Raw genomic sequence first — 25151 nt, 5'->3', positions numbered from 1 at the left:
GAGCCACGGCACCCAACCGAAACATTTTTTAAAGCAAAAACATACATGATTTAAAATAAAATATCCAGAAATAACTGCTTCAAACTTGCTTTTAAGGTCAGTTTCAAAATTGCTTGGGAATAGGCTTGAGAATAAGCCAGGCGAGGTGGCTCATGCCTGTAATCCCAGCACTTTGGGAGGCTGAGGTGGGTGGAACACTTGAGGTCAGGAGTTCAAGACCAGCCTGGCCAACATGATGAAACCCCCATCTCTACTAAAAACACAAAAATTAGCCAGGAGTGGGCAGGGTGCGGTGGCTCACGCCTGTAATCCCAGCACTTTGGGAGGCTGGGATGGGTGGATCATGAGGTCAGGAGTTCAAGACCAGCCTGGCCAAGATGGTGAAACCCTGTCTCTATTAAAACTTCAAAAATTAGCCAGGCACGGTGGCAGGTGCTTGTAATCCCAGCTACTTGGGAGGCTGAGGCAGGAGAATCACTTGAAACTGGGCGGCAGAGGTTGCAGTGAGCCAAGATCGCGCCACTGGACTCCAGACTGGGCGACACAGTGAGATACCGTCTCAAAAAAAAAAAAAAAAAAATTAGCCAGGAGTGGTGGCGGAAATCCCAGCTACTTGAGAGGCTGAGGCAGGAGAATCGTTTGAACCCAGGAGGCAGAGGTTGCAGTGAGCCAAGATCTTGCCATTGCACTCCAGCTTGGGAGACAAGAGCAAAACTCTGTCTCCACCCCCGCAAAAAAAATTGCCGGAGAATAAAGGTGAAGCTCACATAATATTGGAGAAAATTTGGTTAAGCTCTGAGAGTATTAATTAATTTAGGCAAGATGAGAAAAGTGCTCATATTGAAAGACATTATAAAGTGATGGATTTAATATACTCAAAGACATAAGAAAACATAATTGACTCTGGGTGGTTGGGGGAAGGGAAATGAGGAACACACTAAATAAAATTAGAGGATACTTTAATTTTTTATCACATTTTATTTATTTCACTAGATGATAAGTTCATAAGTGTTTGCTATAATTTTGGCTATGTTTTCTTGTCTGAAATATTACATAGTAAAATGTTTTAACTGGATGACAAGTAGAGATAAAGTGAATTGTTTGAAAAAATTACATACTAATGAATTATGACTTTGCTATGGTCTGAATATCTGTGTCTCTCCCAAATTCATATGTTGAAATTCTAACCCCCAACATGATGGTATTAGAAGGTGAATTACAAATTGTATTGACTTATTTTGCTTATTCTTTGTCATATTTAAATTTATGATAACTGAGAAGACATTAATTTGCAAAGAAAATACATTTTTAACAAGATACATGAAATTTTCAGTGAACTTGGAGTTAACTAGGAAAAATGCATAGTTCTAGCCAAACCTACTACACGCAAACCTTCAGGAGTAGTAGCTGGCACTGAGGCTACTGTGCACTTGAAATGTACACCCAGCTTGTGTAACATTTTCGAAGAATACCTCTCACCAAAACTTTTGCTTCTAAAGAGTTTTCTATATTTTTAATTGGAGTTTGTTTTTTTTTTTTTTTTTTGAGATGTGGTCTCTGTCGCTCAGGCTGGAGTGCAGTGGCATGATCTTGGCTCACTGCAACCTCCACCTCCTGGGTTCAAGTGATTCTCCCACCTCAGCCTCCCAAGTAGCTGGGACTACAGGCATGCACCACCACACCTGGCTAATTTTTCTATTTTTAATAGAGATGGGGTTTCACCATGTGGGCCAGGCTGGTCTCAAACTCCTGACCTTAGGTGATCTGCCCCCGTCGTCCTCCCAAAGTGCTGGGATTAAATGGCAGATTCCATATGTGAGGAGGTGTGTACACATATATATGTAAACAAAATAACAGTTGTTTGAATATTCATTGAGGGGAAACACGTGCAATTCTATGACATACATTAATTAACTAGAAAATTTATAAAAAGAAATTATACAGAATTCAGAATAGAGAGACATAGAAATGTGAAAGATAGATTCAAAAATACTTAGAACAGGTCAGGCGCGGTGGCTCACACCTGTAATCCCAGCACTTTGGGAGGCCGAGGCGGGCAGATCACGAGGTCAGGAGATCGAGACCATCCTGGCTAACACGGTGAAACCCTGTCTCTACTAAAAATACAAAAAATTAACCAGGCATGGTGGCAGGCGCCTGTAGTCCCAGCTACTCGGGAGGCTGAGGCAGGAGAATGACGTGAACCCGGGAGGTGGAGCTTGCAGTGAGCCGAGATTGTGCCACTGCACTCCAGCCTGGGCGACGAGTGAGACTCCGTCTCAAAACAAACAAACAAACAAACAAACAAACAAAAAAAAACTTAGAACAGATGATTGAGGTATAACATGTCTAAGCTGAATTCAAGGAGAAAAGAGAGAATGGGACACAAGCCATATTTGAAGAGATGTTGGTTAAGAATGTAAGCCCCACGAGGGCAGACTTTTTTTTTGCCCAATACTGTATCCCTAAACCTAGACTAAAGCTTGATATATAAGTACTTAATAAGTATTTGTTGAATTATGTTGGATTCTATTTCCAGTAATATGAGAAACTATACACTTACATAAACCATCCCACTGAAAACATTCAAAACTGGGTAAAATGTAAAAATAAAATCTTCTTAAAATTATTTCCGAGATCCCAAGGAAACTTTTGTCAAATTAGAGGCAGAAGATGAGATAAAGGAGTCTTTGCAGAAATAAATTTGTGTGTATTTTTAAATAAAACCTGAACCTTCAAAAAACAAAGAAGTTTTGTGGTTGAGCTCATCCTTTTACTCCATTTGGGGGCATTTTTTTCCTCTACATGTAAGAGGTATTTTGGAGAACAAGTTGAAACAGCACTAGTTATGGCAAGTACATTAAAATCTTTCAAAGGCCACACTATATCCTCTACTCTCTTCTCCCCCACCCTCCACCCACAACTTAAAAAAAAAAAAAAACAAATCCTCCATTGAAATTTCCCCTCTTCTTCACGAAAAATCTGCAGTAACAGGAAAAGGGGATAGCTGGAATAATAATCTTTTTATTTGTTTATATTGAAGCATAAGGTTTTGTTTTGTTTTGTTTTGAGACAGGGTTTTGCTCTGTTGCCCAGGCTGGAGTACGGTGGCACAATCACCATTCACTGCAACCTTGAATTCCCAAGTTCCAGTGATCCTCCCACCTCACCCTCCCAAATAGCTGGGACTACATACAGGAGTGAGCCACCACAACCAGCTATTTTTTTTTTTAATTTTTGTAGAGAAGGTGTCTGGCTATGTTGCCCAGGCTAGTCCTGAACTCCTGGTCTCAAGTGATCCTCCAGCCTCAGCTTCCCAAAGCGCAGGGATTACGGGTATGAGCCACTGCATCTGGCCTAAAAGTCTTGCTGTCTGGTAGAGAGTCTTCACTTTGGTCTTCAAGGTTGTTTTAGTTCTTTACCTTTTCTGTTCCTATACACATTTTAGAAACAGCTTGTCCATTTTCTCATACCTCACCTCCCTCTTCCTACACACTCTGCTGAAATCTATACTGGAATTATATTGAATCTGAAGAACAACTTGATGAATATTAACATCTTTATTATAGTGAATCTTCTAAGGATTGAGCCTGGTACATTCTTCTACCTATTTCTTTTAAAAATTGTCTCAATCTTTTATGGTCTTCTGTGTAAACAGTTTTCATTTTTCCTTTCCAATCTTCCTCCCATCTATTTCATCTTCTTGCCTTATTGCACTAAGATGGTTCATCCAGTAAAATGTTGAATACATGCAGGAATAGTGGATATCTTATTTTATTGCTAATCTCAAGGGGAAAGTGTTCAATATTACACCATTGTGTATCCTCTTCATATATGGCTGGACTTAATCTTCTAATATTTTGTGTAAGATTTTTACATATATATGTGAGATTACCATGTAAATTTCCCTTTCTTGTGATATCTTTGTGACCTCCTGCTATTAGGGTCATATACGCCTCATTAAATGAGCTAAGAATTGATTCCTTTTCCTCTATTCTCTGGAAGAATTTGTATAAATTGATAAAATTAATTAATGAAATCTTCTGGACTGGAGTATTTCATCTACTCTCTGCCTTCATCTCCCTTCAGGGAAAAGGTTTGAATTACCTTCAAAGGAGACTGTCATGTGGCTTCTCAACACAAACAATGGAATGCAGAAAACAGATAATTAAAACAATAATTCAAATTGCAGAAAGAAAATACTCACCAGTAGAACTCCAAACTGAACAAATATATCCTTCACAAAGGTAGGTGAAGTAATTTTATGACAAACAAAAACTGAGGTAATATCACCAGAAGATCCACATTAATGGAAATTCTAAAAGATGTTCAGGCTAAGAAAATGTGGCATGTATAAGCAATGGAATACTATTCAGGCATAAAAAAAGAATAAAATCCTGTCAAATGCAATAACATCGATGAGCCTGGAGAACATTACATTAAATGAAACAAGCCAAGAACAGAAAGACAGAAAACACATGACCTCATTCACTCATATGTTGAATCTAAACAAAACAGACCTCATAGAAGTTGAGAACAGAATAGTAGTTACCAGAGACTGGGGAGAAGAGGAGGAGGGGGTAAATGGAAGGACATTGGTCAATGGGTACAATGTTATAGTTAAATAGAACTAAGTTCTGGTACTCTATTGCACAGTAGGGTGACTATAGCTAACAATAACGTATTGTTTTGTTTTTTGCTTTTTGTTTTGAGACAGGGTATCACTCTGTCACCCAGACTGGAGTGCAATGGCACAATCTCGGCTCACTGCAACCTCTGCCTCCTGGGCTCAAGCGATCCTCTCACCCCAGCCTCCTGAGTAGTTGGGACGACAGGTGCATGCCACCATGCCTGGCTAATTTGTGTGTGTTTTGTAGAGCTGGGGTTTTTCCCAGTTGCCCAGGCTGCATTGTATATTTCAAATAGCTAGAAGAAAGGATTTTGAATGTTCTTACAATAAATAAATCATAAGTGGCCGGGTGTGATGGGTCACGCCTGTAATCCCAACACTTTGGGAGCCTCAAGCCCAGGAGGTCGAGGCTGCAGCAAGCCGAGATTGCACCACTACATTCCAGCTTGGGCAACAGAGCAAGATCCACAGATCTAAGAAGGTATGAAAAGCAATGTTAAAAAGCAGTATTCAATAAATGAATACTGAATGTTGTATAAATCAATAATAATGTATTGTGAGGCTTAAAATATAAGTAGACAAACTACATAGAAAAAGTACCATAAATGGACTAAAATGTTCTAAGGGCCTTGCATCATGCATGGATGTGTGTTGTAAATTCTAGGAAAACTGAAAATCACTGAAGCAACTGTAAAAGAATGCACAAGTATCAATTTAACAGAGGGGGATAACAGACTAATAATTATTCATCCAGTTCAAAGGAAGAAAAGAAAAAGAAACACAAAATAGGCAAAACAAAAAAAAGGCAGAGGTGGGGGCAATTAGCCAGGGCTCGGTAGCTACGCCTCTAATCCCAACCCTTTGGGAGGACAAAGCGGATGGATCTATTTAACTGGATCGCTTGAGCTCAGGAGTTTGAGACCAGCCTGGCCAACATGGCGAAACCCTGTCTCTACCAAAAATACAAAAAATTAGCTAGGTGTGATGGTGCAGGCCTGTGGTCCCAGCTACTTAGGAGGCTGAGGCAGAATAATCACTTGAGTCCGGGAGGTGGAGACTGCAGTGAGCCGAGATTGCACCACTGCACTCCAACCTGGGTGACAATGAGACTCCCGTCTCAAAAAAAAAAAAAAAAAAAAAAGGCAATTAGTAAAATGCTAGATTTAAACCTAAACGTGTCAATAAACTTAAGCAGACTGCCAAGACAAAGGCTGTCCTAATTTTTAAAACCTGCTTACAAGACACATTGTTAATAAAAGGATTACAGAAAGCCTGAAAGTGAAAGGATAGGAAAATATAAACCATACCAACATTATCCCAAAGAAAGGTTAAGTAGCTATACTAATGGCAGGCAAAATAGACTTTAAGACAAAAGCCTTGTTTGGAATACAGATATCTGAAAATTCCAAAAGGATTAATTCATAAGGAAGATAAAGCAATTTTAAACGTATATGCACCTACTATAATAGCCTCAAAATATGTAAAATAAAAATAGAAAGGAGAGGCCAGGCGTGGCGGCTCACATTTGTAATCCCAACACTTTGAAAGACCAAGGCGGGTGGATCACGAGGTCAGGAGTTCGAGGCCAGCCTGGCCAAGACAGTGAAACCCGTCTCTACTAAAAATATAAAAACTAGCTGGGCATGGTGGCAAGCACTTGTAATCCCAGCTACTCGGGAGGCTTAGGCAGGAGAATCGCTTGAGCCCAGGAGGCGGAGGTTGCAGTGAGCCAAGATGGTGCCACTGCTCTCCAGCCAGGGCAACAGGACAGAACTAGGCTTCATCTCAAAAAAAAAAAAAAAAAGGAGAAAGATAAATCCACAAATCACAGTGGGAGATTTTAACATACTTCCCTTGGTATGTGATAAAACAAGCCCACAAAGACTTGGTAAGGATATAAAAGATTTAAATAATACAAGTAATAAAATTGACCTAATTGGCACAAGCTAAACTGCATATAATAGCTAAAGAATCAACTTTTTTTTCAGGGCCACATGCCTATAGTTTCCAAACTTAATCATATGCAGGGCCCAATAGCAACTCTCAACAAATTTTAAGTGATTGAAACTATACAGAGAATGCTCTTTAATGAAAGTGGAATTAAGCTAGAAATAGATAATAAAAAGATAATTAGAAATTCCCATACATTTGGGATTTTATTTGGTTTTCAGAAGTTTTATTATGATGTGCCCAAGGGTGGTTTTTTAAAAATTACTTATTTTTTTGAGATCCGGTCTCATTCTGTCACCCAGGCTGGAGTGCAGTGGCACAATCACAGCTCACCACAGCCTCAACCTCCCAGGCTCAGGTGATCCTCCCACCTCCACCTCCGGAGTAGCTAGGACTACAGGTGCCTGCCACCATGCCCAGCTAATTTTTGTATTTTTTGTAGAGGCAGGTTTCGCCATGTTGCCCAGGCTGGTCTCGAACCCCTGGGGCTCAAGCGATCTGCCCACCTCAGCCCCTCAAAGTGCTAGGATTACAGGCATGTGATTCACCACACTTGGCCAGTTGTGGTTTTATATTGAGAAATAAAAATAAAATTCTAAGTCCCCAACTGAATGGACCCCCTCTTAGCCAAGGGGACCCTAGAGAAACCTGGGAAACTGAGTTCATAGCTGTGAGGGGATGAGAGGTCCAACATGCCTCATTATACCTACTCCCTCACCAAATGCCATTAGGCTTTCCTCCCCAAGGGCTAACCAGAAAGCAGCCCTTTCAAGACTCCACATTGATAATGTTGATTACTAGCTTATCTCCCCAGGGAGAGAACAAAGACAAGATTAATCAGTCCTTCACTTCTCTGCTTCCTCTATTCCTATTTCTTCAAATGTTCACCTTACCTTAGGTAAAATGTAGATTTACTGGGCACTAACTAGTCACCTAAGTCTGTAATCATTCATCTCACTGCCACCCTCACCCTCCTCAGACTTTTAAAGGAAAATGTATAAATACTAAACCTCCCGAGAACCTCTTTGGAAAAAAATAGGCACAGATACATCCATGAAACAACTTTTTACAAGTTTTTTTTTCCGCCGGGCATGCCCTCAAGCTAGCTCAATAAACCTCGATGACTAAGACTTAGGTCTCAGTCACTTATTTTGGTTGTCGATATTTATCCAACTTGGGTTCAAGACCATAAGCTTGTTGTGTTTCTCCTGCTGTAGCAAATCCTCAGCCATTTTCATTGACTATTACATCTCTGAATTACTTCACCATTTTCCTCCCTTGCATACACTGCTCCAGCCACAAGGGCTCTTTACTGTTTATTGAAAGGACCAGTCTTGTTATTCCTTTGCTTGGAATTCTCTTCCCTCATATCCAAATAGCCTGCGTCTTTACCTATCTGATCTCTAAACATCACCTTAGCGAGGCACTGTGACCATCCTACCAAAAACTGCAAAGCCATCCCACTTCAAAACTCCTAATCTTCCTTCCCTACTTCCTCTCTGTAACATTTATCACTCTCATTTGGCCCTTTTCTGTCCCTCCTGCAAATGTAGGCTCTATGCAGGCAGAAATTTTTGTTTTGTTCACTGTTGTAACTCAGTAATGAGAACAGTACCTGGAATACAACATATGCTCAAGAGCTATTAAATAGCTTTTCTTTATTCTTCCAGGTCACTTCACCTGCAAAGCCTTCCCTGGTGACCCAATTATCACATCATTTGCATGAGAATAGCATTTTGTATTTTTTTTTTTTTTTTTTTTTGAGACGGAGTCTCACTCTATTGCCCAGGCTGGAGTGTGGTGACACAATCTCGGCTCACTGCAACCTCCACCTCCCAGATTCAAGTGATTCTCCTGCCTTAGCCTCCCAAGTAGCTGGGACTACAGGCATGTGCCACCACACCAGGCTAATTTTTCTATTTTTGTAGAGATAGGGTTTTGCCATGTCGGCCAGGCTGGTCTCAAACTCCTGACCTCAGGTGATCTGCCTGCCTCGGCCTTCCAAAGTGCTGGGATTACAGGCGTGAGCCATGACACCAAGCCTAGCATAGCCTAGCATTTTGCATTTCTAACACAAAGGTCAGCAGCCTTGAACATACTGCTCTGTGGATATGTACCTATAAACAGAAGCACATACACAGGGCTGTGAAAACAAAGGCCCAACAGGCATTAACAGAAAACTTAAATTTGAAGGGTGCATTTATTTTGTGGCCCATTCCCCACTCACCCCTATTTCACTCTGGAGCACCAGGGGATACTGAATTCCACAATAAAAGATCATTCCTTATAGTTAACGTGCTGGCTGTCAAAAAGCAAATTTTTGGAAAGGTCAGGATTGTTTGATGTAGAGTCCAGAACATCACAAATGGCAGGTCTTAATACAGAAAACTAGACAAAAGGATTGTGATTTGAGGGAGGGGTACCTGGATGAAAAAGAAGTCTGAGGGGTATGAAAGGCAACTAAATTCACATAAATAAGAAATTAGAAGAGAAACAAAAGCCCTTTTTAATCTTCATTATATAATCTCGGTTCCTAGATAACTTTGTTCTTCATCCATCAAAACAGAGATATATAACATATTTAAAGAGGTAACACTAGTTCACTAAGACAACAAAGATTCTTAAAGGGTTGGGCTGTATCTGAAATCTCCAAAAAGGCTGAGTAATTTGGCAAAGAGCCCCAAATAATTTTGATTCCTCCATACTCCTTCTCAGATCTACTATGTACAAGGAGCACTCTGGTCACCCTTTAGCTGCACAGCACACAAAACATTTACAAAAAATGTCACAGAAACTGTTGTTTCCATTATTTGGAAGAAAACGAGGACAAATTTCAGATCTGACTTGGCTCATTGTTTCAAACAAACATATTTGGATGTGCTGGAAGAGAGGAAAGAAAGTGGGAAAGAGAGACCAAGTCCCTTAACACCAAAGATTTTTTTTTTTTTTTTTTTTTTTTTTGATGGAGTCTCGCTCTGTCGCCCAGGCTGGAGTGCAGTGGCGCAATCTCGGCTCACTGCAACCTCCGCCTCCCGGGTTCACGCCATTCTCCTGCCTCAGCCTCCCGAGTAGCTGGGACTACAGGTGCCCACTACCACGCCCAGCTAAATTTTTTGTATTTTTAGTAGAGACGGGGTTTTCACCATGTTAGCCAGGATGGTCTTGATCTTCTGACCTCATGATCGGGGGCCCGCCTCAGCCTCCCAAAATGCTGGGATTACAGGCGTGAGCCACCATGCCCGGCCAACATCAAAGATTTTGAGACAGTCATGACAAGGAGTGGCAGCTATTACAAATTTGAATAGGGTAGTCAACTGGCCATGGGAAGTGGAGTTGCAGGCATTTGAGTATCATAATTTTTTTTAGTATAATTATTTAAGTTCCTTTTTTGAAAAGATTGGCTGGACATGGTAGCTCACGCCTGTAATCTTAGCACTTAGGATGGCCAAAATGGCAAGATCGCTTAAGCTCAGGAGTTCGAGACCAGCCTGGGCAACAGGGCAAGACCCTCATCTCTGTTGAAAAAAAGAAAAAAAAAAGTTATAGTTATGCTAGCTGAGACGAAGACAGGCGTAAGAAAAACATTCTCAGATGATACCTCTTGTTTATTTTTACCAGGTCGTAGTCTCTACCCCACTGGCTTACTAGAGTAGTGGTATTGAACCAAATACATTGCTACATTTTCTGGGCTATGTGATTTAATAGCATTCATTTTAACCTCAAAAAGGGAAAGTGGGTTGGATTTGTCCAGTTGGATTTCAGAAGATATTTTAAAGTTTGACTAGTCATAAAAAAATTCTTACACAATATTAGCCATAAAAGAAATTCTTGTTTATCTACTTTAAACCCACATCTTAATGACTGACTCTAATAGCATTGGCCCATGTAATCACTACTCTCTTTCCTTTTGAATTTATGTCAATACATTATTGGTGTGGTGGATTTTGCTTTGCCCAAATTACCTGAGTAATCATGTAAATCGTTATCATTCTACAGACAGTGTGTAGAAGGACCCTAGATTGGAAATACAGCTCATTGAAGTTCAAACTATATTTTGGGGGTTACCCAAACCTTGGTATCTTAAAACATGTTTCCTTAATAGCCCCTCAGACATCTCTGCCAATTTTTTTTTTTTGAGACAGTCTGTAACCAGTATGGAGTGCAGTGGTGCCATCAAAGCTCACTATAACCTCGAACTCCTGGGTTCAAGCAATCCTCCCACCTCAGCCCCCCAAGTAGCTAGAACTACAGACACACATGGCTAAATTTTTCTATTTTTGTAGAGATAGATTCTTGCTGATGCCCAGGTCTGTCTTGAACTCCTGTCTTCAAGCCATCCATCCTCTACCCTCAGCCTCCCAAATTGCTGGGATTACAGGTGTGAGCCATAGCATCCAGCCTGTCTTTCCTAATACAGTTCTAAACTGATTTCAGTCCTAACTCGCCATCTCTATCCCCTTTCAGCTCCTAAGTTTTCCATAAACACCATTTGGGTTTTTTGGTTATTTTTTAGACAGGGTCTCACTCTGTCACCCAGGCTGGAGTGCAGTAGTGTGATCACAGCTACTTCACCTCAACCTCCTGGGCTCAAGCAATCCTCCTGTCTCAGCCTCCAGAGTAGCTGGGACTCAGGCTCATGCCACCACAATCAGCTAGTTTTTCTTTTCGTAGACACGTTTTTGCCATGTTGCCAAGGCTGGTCTCTGGCTCCTGGGCTCAAGCAATCTTCCCACCTCAGCCTCCAAAAGTGTTGGGAATTACAGGCCACTGCACACTCAACCATAAACACTAGTTTGTAATCTCCAGTAGGAAGACTACTGCATGTCAGCCGGGCGCGGTGGCTCATGCCTGTAATCCCAGCACTTTGGGAGGCAAGGCAGGCGTATCACGATGTCAGGAGTTCGAGACCAGTCTGGCCAACACAGTGAAACTCCCAACTCTATTAAAAATACAAAAAAAAAAAAAAAAAAAAAAAAAAAAAAAAATTAGCCGGGTGTGGTGGTGTGCGCCTGTAATCCCAGCTACTTGAGAGGCTGAGACAGAATTGCGTGAACCTGGGAGGCGGAGGTTGCAGTGAGCCGAGATCATGCCACTGCACTCCAGCCTGGGTGACAGAATGAGACTCCATCTCAAAAAAATAAATAAATAAATAAAGACTACTGCATGTCTTTACCCCCTGGGAAACTGTCATTACTTTTATATTCTAACTTATTCCTTGTGTCTCATCAAGTGCACAGTTCCATGGTTCTCTGAACATTAAGTTCCATAAAATTTTAGTTCAAGGATAAAGCACTGATCGGAAACAAAAAAATCTAAAATCTTGTATTTAAAAAATTAAACCTTCCAACCTAAAAATGAATACCACTTAAAAATGTTAGTACAATCTGTTATTAAAATTCCTGTGCTCACTTCAGCAGCACATACTAAAATTGGAACACAGGCCAAGAGTGGTGGCTCACGCCTGTAATCGCAGCACTTTCAGAGGCCAAGGCAGGAGTAACGCTTGAGCCCAGGAGTTCGAGACCAGCCTAGGCAACATAGTGAGATCCTGTCTCTACAAAAAAAAAATTAACTGGGAATGGTGGTGCACACTTGTAGTCCCAGGTACTTGGTAGGCTGAGGTGGGAGGATCCCTTGAACCCAGGAGGTCGAGGCTGCAGTCAGATGGTTTGTGCCACTGCACTCCAGCCTGGGTGACAGACTAAGACCCTGTCTCCGAGAGGAAAAAAAAAAAACAGATTAAAATGGCTCCTGCACAAGGATGACATGCAAATTCATCAAGCATTCCATATAAGAAAAATTCCTTTCACATACTATGATCAGTAGCACTTAAATGAAATTATTGAAAATTACTCCTTTCCCCTCAAGCATTCATTATACCCCCATTACTACCCCTCCTATAGTAGAGCTTCAAGCCAATACTAGCCTTTTCTATAAGCTACATGAATATTGTTCAGATTTTCCAGGTACAAATCAGTGGACAAAACTTAATTTGTACAAAGGATTTTAGTGCATACAAACTGTCATCAAATAAGGTGCTTTTTAACCAGGTTAAATTTTATGATCATCCCTTTAATTCACTATTTACCAACCTCTTTCCTGCCAGGGCACACAGGAAATGAAACATTTTGCTGGATAAGCCACAGATGAAGGTACTAGTGGCGGAACTGGCTCACGGATACAGATTGCTGTGCAAAGCTCTACGCATTTACTGTTTTAATAATTACTCCAATAAAAGAATATTTAAAAAGAGATCTTTTAACACATCCACTTACACAAGTGAGTTATATACACACAAAAACTAACTGGAAATACTTCACATTTTCACTGTAACCATTTACTTGTCAAGGGAAGGCATAATGAATATTCAAAGTCAAGGCTAAAGCTACAGTGTTAAACTCAAAGAAGGTTGCAATTTAAGTGCTCTCTTGTATAAAGCATCAGAAAGTTAATACAAGTACTAGTCTTAAGCAGTCACACAAGTCTAAGCCACATTTATTTGCACATGTATAGTAATGGCCAACAGATACTCCAAGTTCATACAAATTTGTAAAACAACAAAGTTAATAATCACTTGGTACACTTGTGTGTTATCTTGCTTACATATTAAAACCTAGATGAACTTCCTTCATTTTGTGGACTTCCATACAATACTTCCTTAAACAAAATTCTTGAAAACACATATCGGCATGTTTCAGTTAGAGCCAACACAAAGTTAAGACAAGACACAAACTCAAAAACCAAGTTTGAAAGATACTTTTCTACCTCCCTCCCCTAGAAAGAAGTGCTTTTCTTTAACAGATGTATGTTATATCACACAAGTAACCATGAAGACAAAAGAATGACGCTCCTATCATCAGGAAGAAAATGCCAACCAGATCATACTGTTTAGTTATCTACCAAACATATGGTTAAAATATGAGAAACGGGGGAAAATGCTTAGATTAAAATAACAAGGGAGAATAGAAAATAGCAAATGATTTTAAAGAGAACTGTTCCCCCTCAAAGCTGCAAAGCTCTGACTCTGACAACTAAAAATTGTCCAAGGCAAATAAAAACGAGGAAACCTTCAAAAACATTCTAATCACGTGCAGTATCTAGTGTTAAAAGCTGAAAATGATAAAGAGGATATTATACAAGTGTCAACGAGGACATCCCAAAAATAATGAAATAAACACACATTTATTTCTACAAAAGCAATGTATGATACAGAATTAGAAGGGAACAGACTTAAAGATTTGCCTATTAAAATATACAGATTCTTACTGAAGAGTATAGGATATTTAAAAAAGATGACAAGGGATGTTAATCTTTTTTTATTATTATCATTTTTACATATTTTGGAACCTCACATAATTTTGATAAATAACTCTTACAAAATTATGCAAAAAGTACAAGAATGTCTGGTAAACAAACAGTCTGTATTTTCCAAAAAGATTTTTTACAACATGCAATTCTTAAGGCAGCATCCTCTTTACAAGGAAAGGTAATCCTTTTATATCAAGAAATCTTCTGCTGCAAAGAATGGCTAAGCAAGCCTGGCTTCTTCCATTAACGCCTTTTGTCTTTCCTGTCTGATTTTCGGTCTCTTTCACTTCTTGAAGATCTTTTGCCTGATCGACTACTCTCTGATATAGACCTCTTTCTGTCGGACCGGGAATTCTTATCCTTTGATCCTTTTGTATCTCTACTACTACCACCTTTTGAAGATTTGTGACTTCTTTCTAGTCCTGAAGTATCCCTTCTCTTCCGATCCACGCTCCTTCTGTGCTTTCTATCTCTATTATGTCCCCGGCCCCTACTCCGACTTCTACTCTCACTACTACTACTAGTGCTGCTGCTACTATCTCTGCTGCTGCTGCCACTTGTACTGGAGCTGCTACTGGAACTACTGCGACTGCTACTACTTCCACTGCTGGAACTACTTCCGCTGCTGCTACTAGTTGAACTGCTACTAGAACTGCTACTGCTACTGCTTCGACTTCTACTCTTGCTTGTTTTATTTCTAGCTCGACCTCTACTTCTGCTTCTAGTTTTGGTTTTGCTCTTGCTCTCTGGATGTACTGTCAAGACTGGCTCTACTGGTACCTCAGTGAGTTTTACAGACTCTACAGGAAACTCCTTCCTCTCAGGTAGTAAATGCCCTTGCTCCTGAGTAACTTGGGGTGTTGGCTGTAAAACAGCTAATGACAAATTCTCAGGCTGAGAGGGAGGCTGGGACTGGAGTACTGGTTGGGACTGGGATTGAAGCTGAAGCTGGGGCTGATGCTGGGGCTGAGGCTGAGGCTGAGCGACAGGCTCAGGCTGGGGCTCAGATTCTTTTTCTTCTTTTTCCTCAGACTCCTTTTCCATGTCTAAAGCACTGACATTCTCTTTCCCAGGAGAAAGGGATTTACATTCTTTATCTGGCTCAATTTCAAATTCCATTTCTGGTTCCAATTCTTTGCTAGCTTCATTTTCTGAAGGTTCTACACTTTCAACTCGATTAGTTTCCATTACCTCCTGGTCAGCAATTACATGTTTGACATTCTCAACCATCTCTAGCACATCCATAACTTCTTCAGGCTGACTATCCTGCTGCTTCTCACTTTCCCTTACCTCAGTTTCCTCCTCCATCTTAACCTCTATTTCCTGTTTTTGCTCTTCCTCCTCCTGTTCTTTCTCTGCATCACTATGAACAATCGCTATTTCCTTTTCCTCTTCCTCTCCTGCTTCCTCTATTTCTACATCATTGTGCTGATTACCTGTCTCCTCCAACTCTTCCTCTCGCTGAGCCACCTTACCCTCTTCTTGTTCCGCCTTCTGTTCTTCATTACGCACCACCTGATGCTCTTTTTCCTTCATTGATTGTCTTCTAGGCCTAGCCTCCATTTTATTTATTTGTTCTGCAAATTCGATGCGTCTACCTTCAAATAAAGCTAAAGAATAAAAATTTACATGTGTAAAATTTACCGATTAAGAAAATTCAAAGCCACAATTTTACAACTGGTCACAAATTGTCATTAAGCTTCATCTGAATTTGTTTTTGTGAAGTTATGACAAAAGATTATGGCAATCAAGTAACCACAAACTGACATAAAATTATAAAAGCAAAGATCCATGGGAAATCTACATACTAGAAATTGTGGCAGACAAAACTAGACATTTTCTAACTGATAAAGAAGAAAACAGATCAATCTTTATGTCTGATGAAAAATAATAAAACTTCTGTAAAACAGAACCAGTTTTGGCATAAAATCATATACATTAATTTTTCTGATCCCAAAGAGACAAATCATCATCTTAGCAGTGTCTATCCTTCCATGTGTTTTCCATCTAGAAACTGAGTTGGTTTTCACGTGTCTTATTAGCATTTTATCAGAACAATAATAGCATGCAAAAAAAAGTAATTTTATAGAAATGCTTAAGGAATACAGATGCATAAGCACTGTCTATAACTTTCACATTAAACTCCATCATGATACAAATATTCCTATACTACAAACTCACCAGCATTTCAGAATGTATCTTTTTTTTTTTTTTTTGAGATGGAGTCTAGCTCTGTTGCCCAGGCTGGAGTTCAGTGGCGCAATTTCGGCTCACTGCAACTTCCACCTCCCAGGTTCAAGTGATTCTCCTGCCTCAGCCTGCCAAGTAGCTGAAATTACAGGTGCCCACCACCATGCCCAGCTAATTTTTTTTGTATTTTTAGTAGAGACTAGAGACGGGGTTTCACCGTGTTAGCCGGGATGGTCTCGATCTCCTGACCTCATGATCTGCCTGCCTCAGCCTCCCAAAGTGCTGGGATTACAGGTGTGAGCCACCACGCCCGGCCTAGAATATATCTTATTTAAAAAAAAAAAAAAGCAAACACAGCAAACCAATCACTGAATCATAATTATTTTAGAAAACAAACGTGTGCATATGAACATATTACCTTACCCACTATGAACAATTCAATGGACCTCTTCACACACTTACCATTCATTTTTCTCTGTGACTCTTCTATTAGTTTTTGGGTAGCTGGACACATTCTTCCAGGAATATAAAACAAATGGGGCTTTGTCTTAGTTCTTATATATTTAATTATTTTGGCATTATGTTCATTCCATTCTTCTTGCTAAAGTAAAGGTAAAAGGTCAGTGCTTTTGTAAACACAAAGGATTACCAATCTTAGAATTCCAAATTACCACTCACCAGCTGCGCAAGCTCAACTTTCTGTTCCAAAAGCCGCAGTTCTGTCTGTTTAGCACGCCTCTCTTCAAACAGTTCTCTCCTTTCATTTTCAACCTGCTTTCTCTCTTCTTCTGCCTGAACTTCAAGTTTTTGTTCAATTTCCTGGCGCCGCTTTTGCTAAAAGTTAAGTAGCCTGCTTTAATACTTATGTGTTGAAATAGTTACAAGAAAAGGTATATATGATTTCAGTTCAATTATGATAAAAAGTTATTACACATACTAATTACGTGAAACATTAGAGGCAGGTAGATCATCTGAAGTCAGAAGCCAACACCATCTCTACTAAAAACACAAAAAAATTAACAGGGCATGGTTGCACGCACCTATAATCCCAGCTACTTGGGAGGCTGAAGCAGGAGAATCACTTGAACCCCGGAGGCGGAGGTTGCAGTGAGCTGAGTTCACGCCACTGCACTCCAGCCTGGGCAAGAAGAGCCAAACTCTATCTCAATTTTTTTTTTTTTTTTAACACCATATAAAGGTACCTGCAGGCCGGGCACTGTGGCTCACACCTGTCATCCCAGCACTCTGGGAGGCTGAGGTGGGTGGACTGCTTTGAGCTCAGACCAGCCTGGGCAACATGATAAAACCCCATCTCTACAAAAGAAAAACAAACAAAAAAAAGGTATCTGCACATGCTTCACATTTTTCCTTTTTTGAGATGGAGTTTTGCGCCTGTTGCCCAGGCTGGAGTGCAATAGTGCGATCTTGGCTCACTGCAACCTCGCCTCCAGGGTTCAAGTGATTCTCTTGCCTCCGCCTCCCAAATAGCTGGGATTACAGGCGCATGCCACCACAGGCGGCTAATTTCGTATTTTTAGTAAAGACCGGGTTTCACTATGTTGGCCAGGCTGGTCTCGAAAAACTCCTGACCTCATGTGATCCACCTGCCTCAGCCTCCCAAAGTGCTGGGATTATAGGCGTGAGCCACTGCACCTGGCTGCTTTACATTTTCAATTCAGGATACCAACTAACTAGAACTTAGCACTTGGTACTGACTGTAATTTGTCTTTAAGGAAACGGAGACTTGAGGTTTTTTTTTCACCTATCTAAATTTCAAGGCTATTAGCTATGATATCAACAACTGTTATATTCCAACACAATGTTTAAGTAAGGCTGTTCTATAAAAAGTTAAACCAAGTTTTTGCTTGGCTTTGTTTCAGGTTTACAATTAAGTCTTAAAAGAGCTTTAAGGCTTTTTTAAAAAAACATTAATCTACTACTTTGATAACTTAAATATATGATGCAAAACAAAACTTGGATAAATACCCTTTCAGTAGCAACAGTGGATTCTTGTTTAAATTTTTGAAGGGTACCCATCAACAAGCCAAATATTCGCCGGTTCCTAAAGAACAGAATAAGAAAATTTACTGTCAACAGGATCCATTTCATTTAAACCCATCACTTTCTAAGAAATACTACAGGACGCTTGAACAATCCCTTGATTTTCCTTATAACTGCATTATTTCACTGGTTTTTTTCCCCCAGGGAATTACCTTTGCTTTCCCTTTTCATCCATATTTTGATCCTGGATAAGGTCTCTACGTGTGCGCTCTTTGGAGGTAGCTACAACTGAAGACTGCAATGCTGGCTGCAGAAAAAGAAAATCTCAGTAATTTAACTAGCATATGAATGGTGCGCTTTTAAATGTAGTAAAGTGAAGGTACTACATTCATTTAAGTTCTTGCAATCTCAATACCTTTTTAACATCATCATCCTCTGGGTCGCTTTCCTGGCGTGATTCTCTTCTGGTCCGACGCTCCCCGCCCAGCCTGTCATAGAAAATATTAATTTTTTTGAGACAGGGTTTCACTATACCACCCAGGCTGAAGTGCAGTGGTGCCACCACGGTTCACTGCAGCCTTGACCTCCCAGGCTCAAGTGATCCTCCTGCCTCATCCTCCCAAGCAGCTGGGACTACAGGCATGAGCCAGCATGCCTGGGTAACTTTTTTGTACTTTTTGTAGGAATGGGATTTCACCATGTACCTAGGCTGTTCTCCAACTCCTGGGCTCAAGCGATCTGCTAGTCTTGGCTTCCCAAAGTGCTGGGATTACAGGGATGAGCCACTGTGCCTGGCCAAAAATTAATTTAAATGACCACTGAGGTATTTATGTAACTGCACACCAAGGGCAAATGCCCTCTCTTTCTAGGACTCGTTTCCAGAAGCTTTGTTCTATCAAGTCTCCATCCCATTTTATTCTCTCCTCCAGCAGAGAAAGGATACTACAATGTGTGAACTAACGCCCAAACCAATTTTGCTCTCCTGTATTTTCTAAGTATTTCAAACTGGTTAAGTTTTTCAAGTACAAGTCAGAAAAAATGGTACTAATTGACAATTTTTCCAATTTTACTCTTCACATGACCTTTATTTTGATAAAATTTAGGTTATCATGAGTGCAGAACTGCGTTTTGAGGGAACTGATAGTCAACTGTTCAGTCAAATACCAACAGAACTGGGGGCGGGGGAAGTGGCATACGACTCAATTTTAATATTGCTCAAACAGAATTATTGTTAATAAATATTTATATTTGTGTGGTACCTCAGAAACTAAAGAAGCCTTCAGGAATCTTTTTTTAAACCTACCTACTGACTGCCCCTTCAAGGTCTCTCTGTTTGGCTGGGGGTCCTCCTCCACTATCTGAGAATCCACGCCTGCAATTTAAAATGTTCAGCATAAAGCACTTGAAATACAAGATAAATGGTATTTCCATTTGACAAGAGAATATGGTTAAACTTTCAAAAATCTTTCCAACTAAAGTAGCCTTAAACGGGCATTCATTCCAAAATGCTTTTATAGTGTTACTTTATAAGAACTAAGTTCACTCAAAATTGGTACTTAATATATTCTTCAACCTCCAGTTTTTCAGGATAACTGTATTTATACAGAAGTCTAGTCTATTACAACATTAAACAAAACAAAGACGACAAACACTGGGTTACTGATTTTATCACAGGTTTTGTTCAAACCAACATATTTAGTAAAGTACCAGTAGTTTCAGCATGAGTAAAGTCCAAAGGAAATCTTACCTCAGTAATAAACTACCACGTCCTCTACCTCCACCAGGACCAGAAAGGGCCAGCAATCTGGCTTGGATGGGCCTGTAAGAGATTTACAAATCAGTGCAAGATCATATGTAGACACACACAGTTGCACCCAAATACTTACAGAGATGTGGATCATAAGGAGAAAAATCACAAAAGTTCCAAAAAGATAGTTTCAAATAAATCCAAATGTCTGAAACAGGACAGGAACTACTATTTCATTTAACTTCCTCGTTTCTCCAGGACCTATGTCACAGAAATTATATTCACCTCGATGCCCCCACACATTAACAAGCCTGGATCAGGTCCCCACCCCGCCATCCCCGAGGAGGCTGCACGTGGGCAAGAGGCTGGGGTGAGGCGGCGGGTCGCGTCCCGGAAGGGTCTCGGGGCCAGCCCGGGGCCGGGTGTCCGCCGGAGCGGGAAGGGGCTTTGTGCTGCAGTTCCGGGCCTGCAGGGCCGAGGGCGGGAATCAGCAGTCCGGGTCTTCTCACAGGCCGAGAAACCATGCCGGCGCACCCAGGCTTCACTCTCCCTCCTCAGGGACCTGAGACCAGCCCTCTACGGTGGGGGCCTGGGGCCTCTCCACCTCAGCGATAACAGGGTTTTACCCGCCGCCCCGCGAACAGGCCTCGAGGTTCCAGCCTTCTGAAGGCTGGCCGCCCTCCCCGCCCCCAATTCACCCCGACCTGAGGGCTGCCTCTCCGAGCTCCGAGTTCCGAGTTCCCATTAGGCCCTTACCTCACGTCATTCGGATCCCGCCCCGTGAGCTTGCGAATATTCTCATCCACGTTCTTAAGGCTCTCTTTGGCCTTTTCTAGCTGTTCCTGCAAAGTTCTCACTGCGACCGCCATCTTCTCCCTGCAGCAGGCTTAAGACTGCTTTACAGGCCGCGCCGGGATATGCCGCGCCGGCGAGACGCGAAAGGACTGACAGCCAGGCTCAGCCAATGACGATGAGCGTTGTCTTCCGGCCTCAACCACTCAGCGACCGGAAGGGGGAAGAACCTGCAGCCTTTGTGACTCAGAGCCAATGAAAAGTCAGCCGGGCAGTCACCTCCCTCCCCAGTTAGCTGCGGGTGCCTGGATCCCACTGCTAGCGCAGAGTCAGGGCGGGTTTCACAATCCCTGAGTTCTCGGAGACTTGGGCTCGCGAGCCTGCAGTTCTGGCAAGGAGAGCGCGGAGTTTTCCAGGCATTTTAACCTATGATGTAATGTGCCTTACACCCTTTTAACGTGATCACATCAGAGTGGGACTTAGCCAAGCCTCCTTTTCTTCCTTACTCTCACCTTGGTTAATTATTTAATTAGGAAAGGGCGCGGCTATTCCGTTGGTGCGCATGCTCAGAGAGGGGGTGGGCGCGTGCTTTCCTCTATTAGGTTAATTTTTTTTTTTTTTTCATACGGAGTCTCGCTCTGTCGCCCAGGCTGGAGTGCAGTGGCACCATCTCGTCTCACTGCAGTCTCCGCCTCCCGGGTTCAAGCGATTCTCCTGCCTCAGCCTCCTGAGTACCTGGGACTACAGGCGCGCGCCAACACGCCTGGCTAATTTTTGTATTATTAGAGACCGGATTCCACCATGTTGGGCAGGCTGGTCTCGAACTCCTGACCTCAGGTGATCCGCCTGCCTCGACCTCCCAGGGTGCTGGGATTACAGGCATGAGCCACCACGCCCAGCCTGATTAGGTTAAAGTGAGCAGAGGGAAGACAAAAATGAAAACTAGGAAAAGTCATTAATCATAATGGCTAACGTTTGTTAGGGGTTGATCTTGTTCCCGACCCTCTGTGAAACTGTTTACATGCCTTATTTCTCACAAACTGAAAGTGTGGATAAAATGTCTGTTATTACTCATAAGGAAATTAAGACTGGAGATAACATAACTGTCCTTTGGTCACGCCAGTTGAGAATCAGTCTCTGATTAGACGCTGAGCATCTATACTAGAGAAAAGAAAGCAATGGCGAGACAGACAGGCAGTCATGGTTGAGTTAGCCTCTTCACCTGGCCTAGAGCTGGTTAAGACCAAGCCTAAGGGAGTGGCCCTATTGTTAGTGGTGTCTGTGTGTTGTCCCTCTTCTGGTTCTGCCCTACCTGCACTGCCAATGTGGGAACTAGTTTTGTTCTATAAATATATATACAAATTGAAGGTCAGAAAACATTTTTTCACAGGCCGGGCACGGTGGATCACTTGAGGCCAGGAGTTGGAGACCAGCCTGGCCAACATGGTGAAACCCTGCCTTTACTGAAAATACAAAAATTAGCCGGGAGTGGTGGTGCACGCCTGTAATCCCAGCTACTCAGGAGCCCGGGATGCGGAGGTTGCAGTGAGCCGAGATTGCACCACTGCACTCTATCCTGTGCGACAGAGTGAGACTCTGTCCCAAACAAACAAAAAAACAAAACACTTTCCCACAGAAACAATGCTTTAAATAATCTCAGCCAGGCATCTATCTTCCTTGTACAAAGCATTAGTGAGCCCAGTGTATTAATTAACTCAAGCTACCACTTTAATCCAGCAATATTTTAGAGCTTCCATTGTGTATCAGCAGTAAGCTAGGGTTTGAAAATAAAGCCTAGAACAAGATAGTTGTGATTCCTGCTTCTGTGGGGTTTGTAGGCTTCCAAAGGAGCAATGATCATTCATTAGTTCAACAAATACTGAGTGCCCACTATGTGCCAGGTGCTATTCTAGGCACTTGGGTATATCAGTGTACAATAAAGATCTCTGAGCAAGTCCAGTGGATTGTGCCTGTAATCCCAGATACTTGGGAGACTGAGGTGGGAGGATCGCTACAGCCCAGGAGTTAAGACCAGCCTGGGCAACATAGCAAGAATCCTGTCTCTAAAAATAAAAATTTAAAAAATTGTACTGGAGAGGCTGAGGCGGGATGATTGTTTGAGTCCAGGATTTTGAGACTGCAGTGAGCTGTCATCACACCGCTGCACTCTTGCCTGGGCAGCAGAGTGAGACTCTGTCTCAAAAATAAATAAATAAATAAATAAATAAATAAATAAATAGTACAGCATGTTACAAAGCGGGAAGTACTACAGAAGAAAAAAATGTAGAGATGAATAACGGGGATAAAGATTGGCAATTATTTAATTCTGATTGTGAGCATACTTAGCCTCATTGATCTTATTACAGGTCTATGTAGTACAACCTTGGGCAGTACCTGAGGCATTAGAGTGTGATAATAGTAGAGCCTATTCAGCAAGTGTAAGAATGTTTGCATGTATGGTCGGCCCGGTAATCCCAGGATTTTGGGAGGCCTTGGTGGGCGGATCACTTGAGGTTGGGAGTTCGAGACCAGCCTGGCCAACATGATGAAACCCTGTCTCTACTAAAAATACAAAATTAGTCCTGCATGGTGGCAAGTGCCTATAGTCTCAGCTGCTTGGGAGGCTGAGGCAGAATTGTTTGAGCCCGGGAGGTGGAGGTTGCATGCAGTGAGCCAAGATCATGCCACTGCACTCTGACCTGGGCATCAGTGAGACTCTGTCTCAAACAAAACAAAATACACACAGCTGGGTGCAGTGGCTCAAGTCTGTAATCCCAGCACTTTGGGAGGCCGAGGTGGGAAGATCACCTGAGGTCAGGAGTTCGAGATCAGCCTGACCAACATAGAGAAACCCCGTCTCTACTAAAAATACAAAATTAGCTGGGCATGGTGGTGCATGCCTGTAATCCCACCTACTCGGGAAACTGAGGCAGGAGAATCACTTGAACCTGGGAGGCGGGGTTGCAGTGAGCTGAGATAGTGCCATTGCACTCCAGCCTGGGCAACAAGAGCAAAACTCTGTCTCAAAACACACAAACACACACACACACAGAGTCTGTTCTTGCTTCTATAGGATCTATTCCTAGGAGCCTTGGCAATTTAACTTTATGGAGAAGGATAAGTAGGATGCTGTGTTCAATAGTTAGTAGGTCCTCATTAAATATCAGTTTCCTTTCTATCCAAAAACGTACTTTAAAAGCCTCATGTTATTGTGGTTGGAGAAGTCAACTTTGATAAATTGGCCATTTACTTACTTTTTGTCTTGTGTGGTGGACTTGGACTCCTTTTTCTTGATGGTAGTGATGAGGGCAAGAATGTCATCTAGACATAAAGGACCTGATTTCACATAAGGGAAAATTTAGTGCTGGAAAAATTAAGATTACCACGGCAAAATACTCTTCAAAATTACACAATTTAGTGTTTTCAAAGGCTTAAGTGGAACTTTTATGCTGGATTTATGTGATGAATGGAATAAACTGATTCAAACATTAGAAGGGACATGTTTAAAAAAAAAAAAAAACCTACCACAATTAAAATTTTGGAACATGATCTTAAATTCCTGTGAAAGGGCATGAAGAGTTTGTGTGTGTGTGTGTGTTTTGTTTTTTGAGACGAAGTCTCGCTCTGTCGCCCAGGCTGGAGTGCAGTGGCACAATTTCTGTTGGCTGCAACCTCTGCCTCCCAGGTTCAAGTGATTCTCCTGCCTCAGCCCCCCGAGTAGCTGGGATTACAGGTATCTGTCACCACGCCCGGCTAATTTTTGTATTTTTAGTAGAGACGGGGTTACACCATGTTGGCCAGGCTGCTCTCAAACTCGTGACCTCGTGATCCCCCCCACCCCCGCGCCTCGACCTCCCAAAGTGCTGGATTTTACAGGCATGAGCCACCGTGCAGTATGTTAATTTGGGGGAAAACAACAGGGACAATTGGGGAAAAAATTTTGTTTTGTGAATTACCAAGGAAAGAACTAATCACAGGCTAAGCAACATGCTTAAGGTTGAATTTGCCAAATTTAAAATGTACATACTATGATGTAGCATGTGTATTTATTTGCACATGCAATGGGACAATTCCTACAGTTGTCTCACACTGCTGTAGATTATTAGCAACTCCATCCTGCAGTGACATCGCTTTTCTGAATTCTATAGCACTTTTCATCTAATCCTCTGATTAGTCTGTATTTTCCGGTTCAAGTGTATCTTGTTTTTCGTTTGCTCCACTTCCCTTCCCCTTGCACCACACTAACAGGAAAATTCCTGGGGGTCAAAATGGCTCTAATTCTTTTTGTATACCCGGGTTTAATTCAATAGGAATTGGGATAACTTTTCAATATTTAAAAAATTTGCACTGTGAAAATTTATATTTTAAACTCTTTCTACAACTTTTCATATTTGAAGAACATATGGCAGGAAGTGGATGCTTTTGATGAAGCCAAAAGAAATTCTTGTGAATTTTTTTAACTTCTATTGCTAATTAACAAGGAGGTGGCCGCGAGAGCTCTCTTTTTTTTTTTGAGACGGAGTTTCACTCTTG

At 41.6% G+C, this 25151-nt stretch overlaps 1 protein-coding gene across 1 annotated transcript; it reads right to left on the bottom strand.

The window, feature by feature from the left end:
- Positions 1-13057: 13057 nt before the first annotated feature.
- Positions 13058-20718, bottom strand: PNN (pinin, desmosome associated protein). Its single transcript, NM_001133190.1, is given in 9 exon segments — positions 13058-15498; positions 16541-16679; positions 16757-16912; positions 18065-18140; positions 18292-18386; positions 18495-18567; positions 19383-19451; positions 19827-19898; positions 20583-20718. Coding segments are annotated over 9 exon segments (2160 nt in total). The 5' UTR covers positions 20696-20718; the 3' UTR covers positions 13058-14131.
- Between the last annotated feature and the right edge of the window lie 4433 nt (positions 20719-25151).

The sequence above is a fragment of the Pongo abelii genome, chromosome 15 (assembly GCF_028885655.2).
Source record: "Pongo abelii isolate AG06213 chromosome 15, NHGRI_mPonAbe1-v2.0_pri, whole genome shotgun sequence".
Classification (NCBI taxonomy): domain Eukaryota; kingdom Metazoa; phylum Chordata; class Mammalia; order Primates; family Hominidae; genus Pongo; species Pongo abelii.
This window is presented reverse-complemented; position numbering and strand designations above follow the sequence as displayed.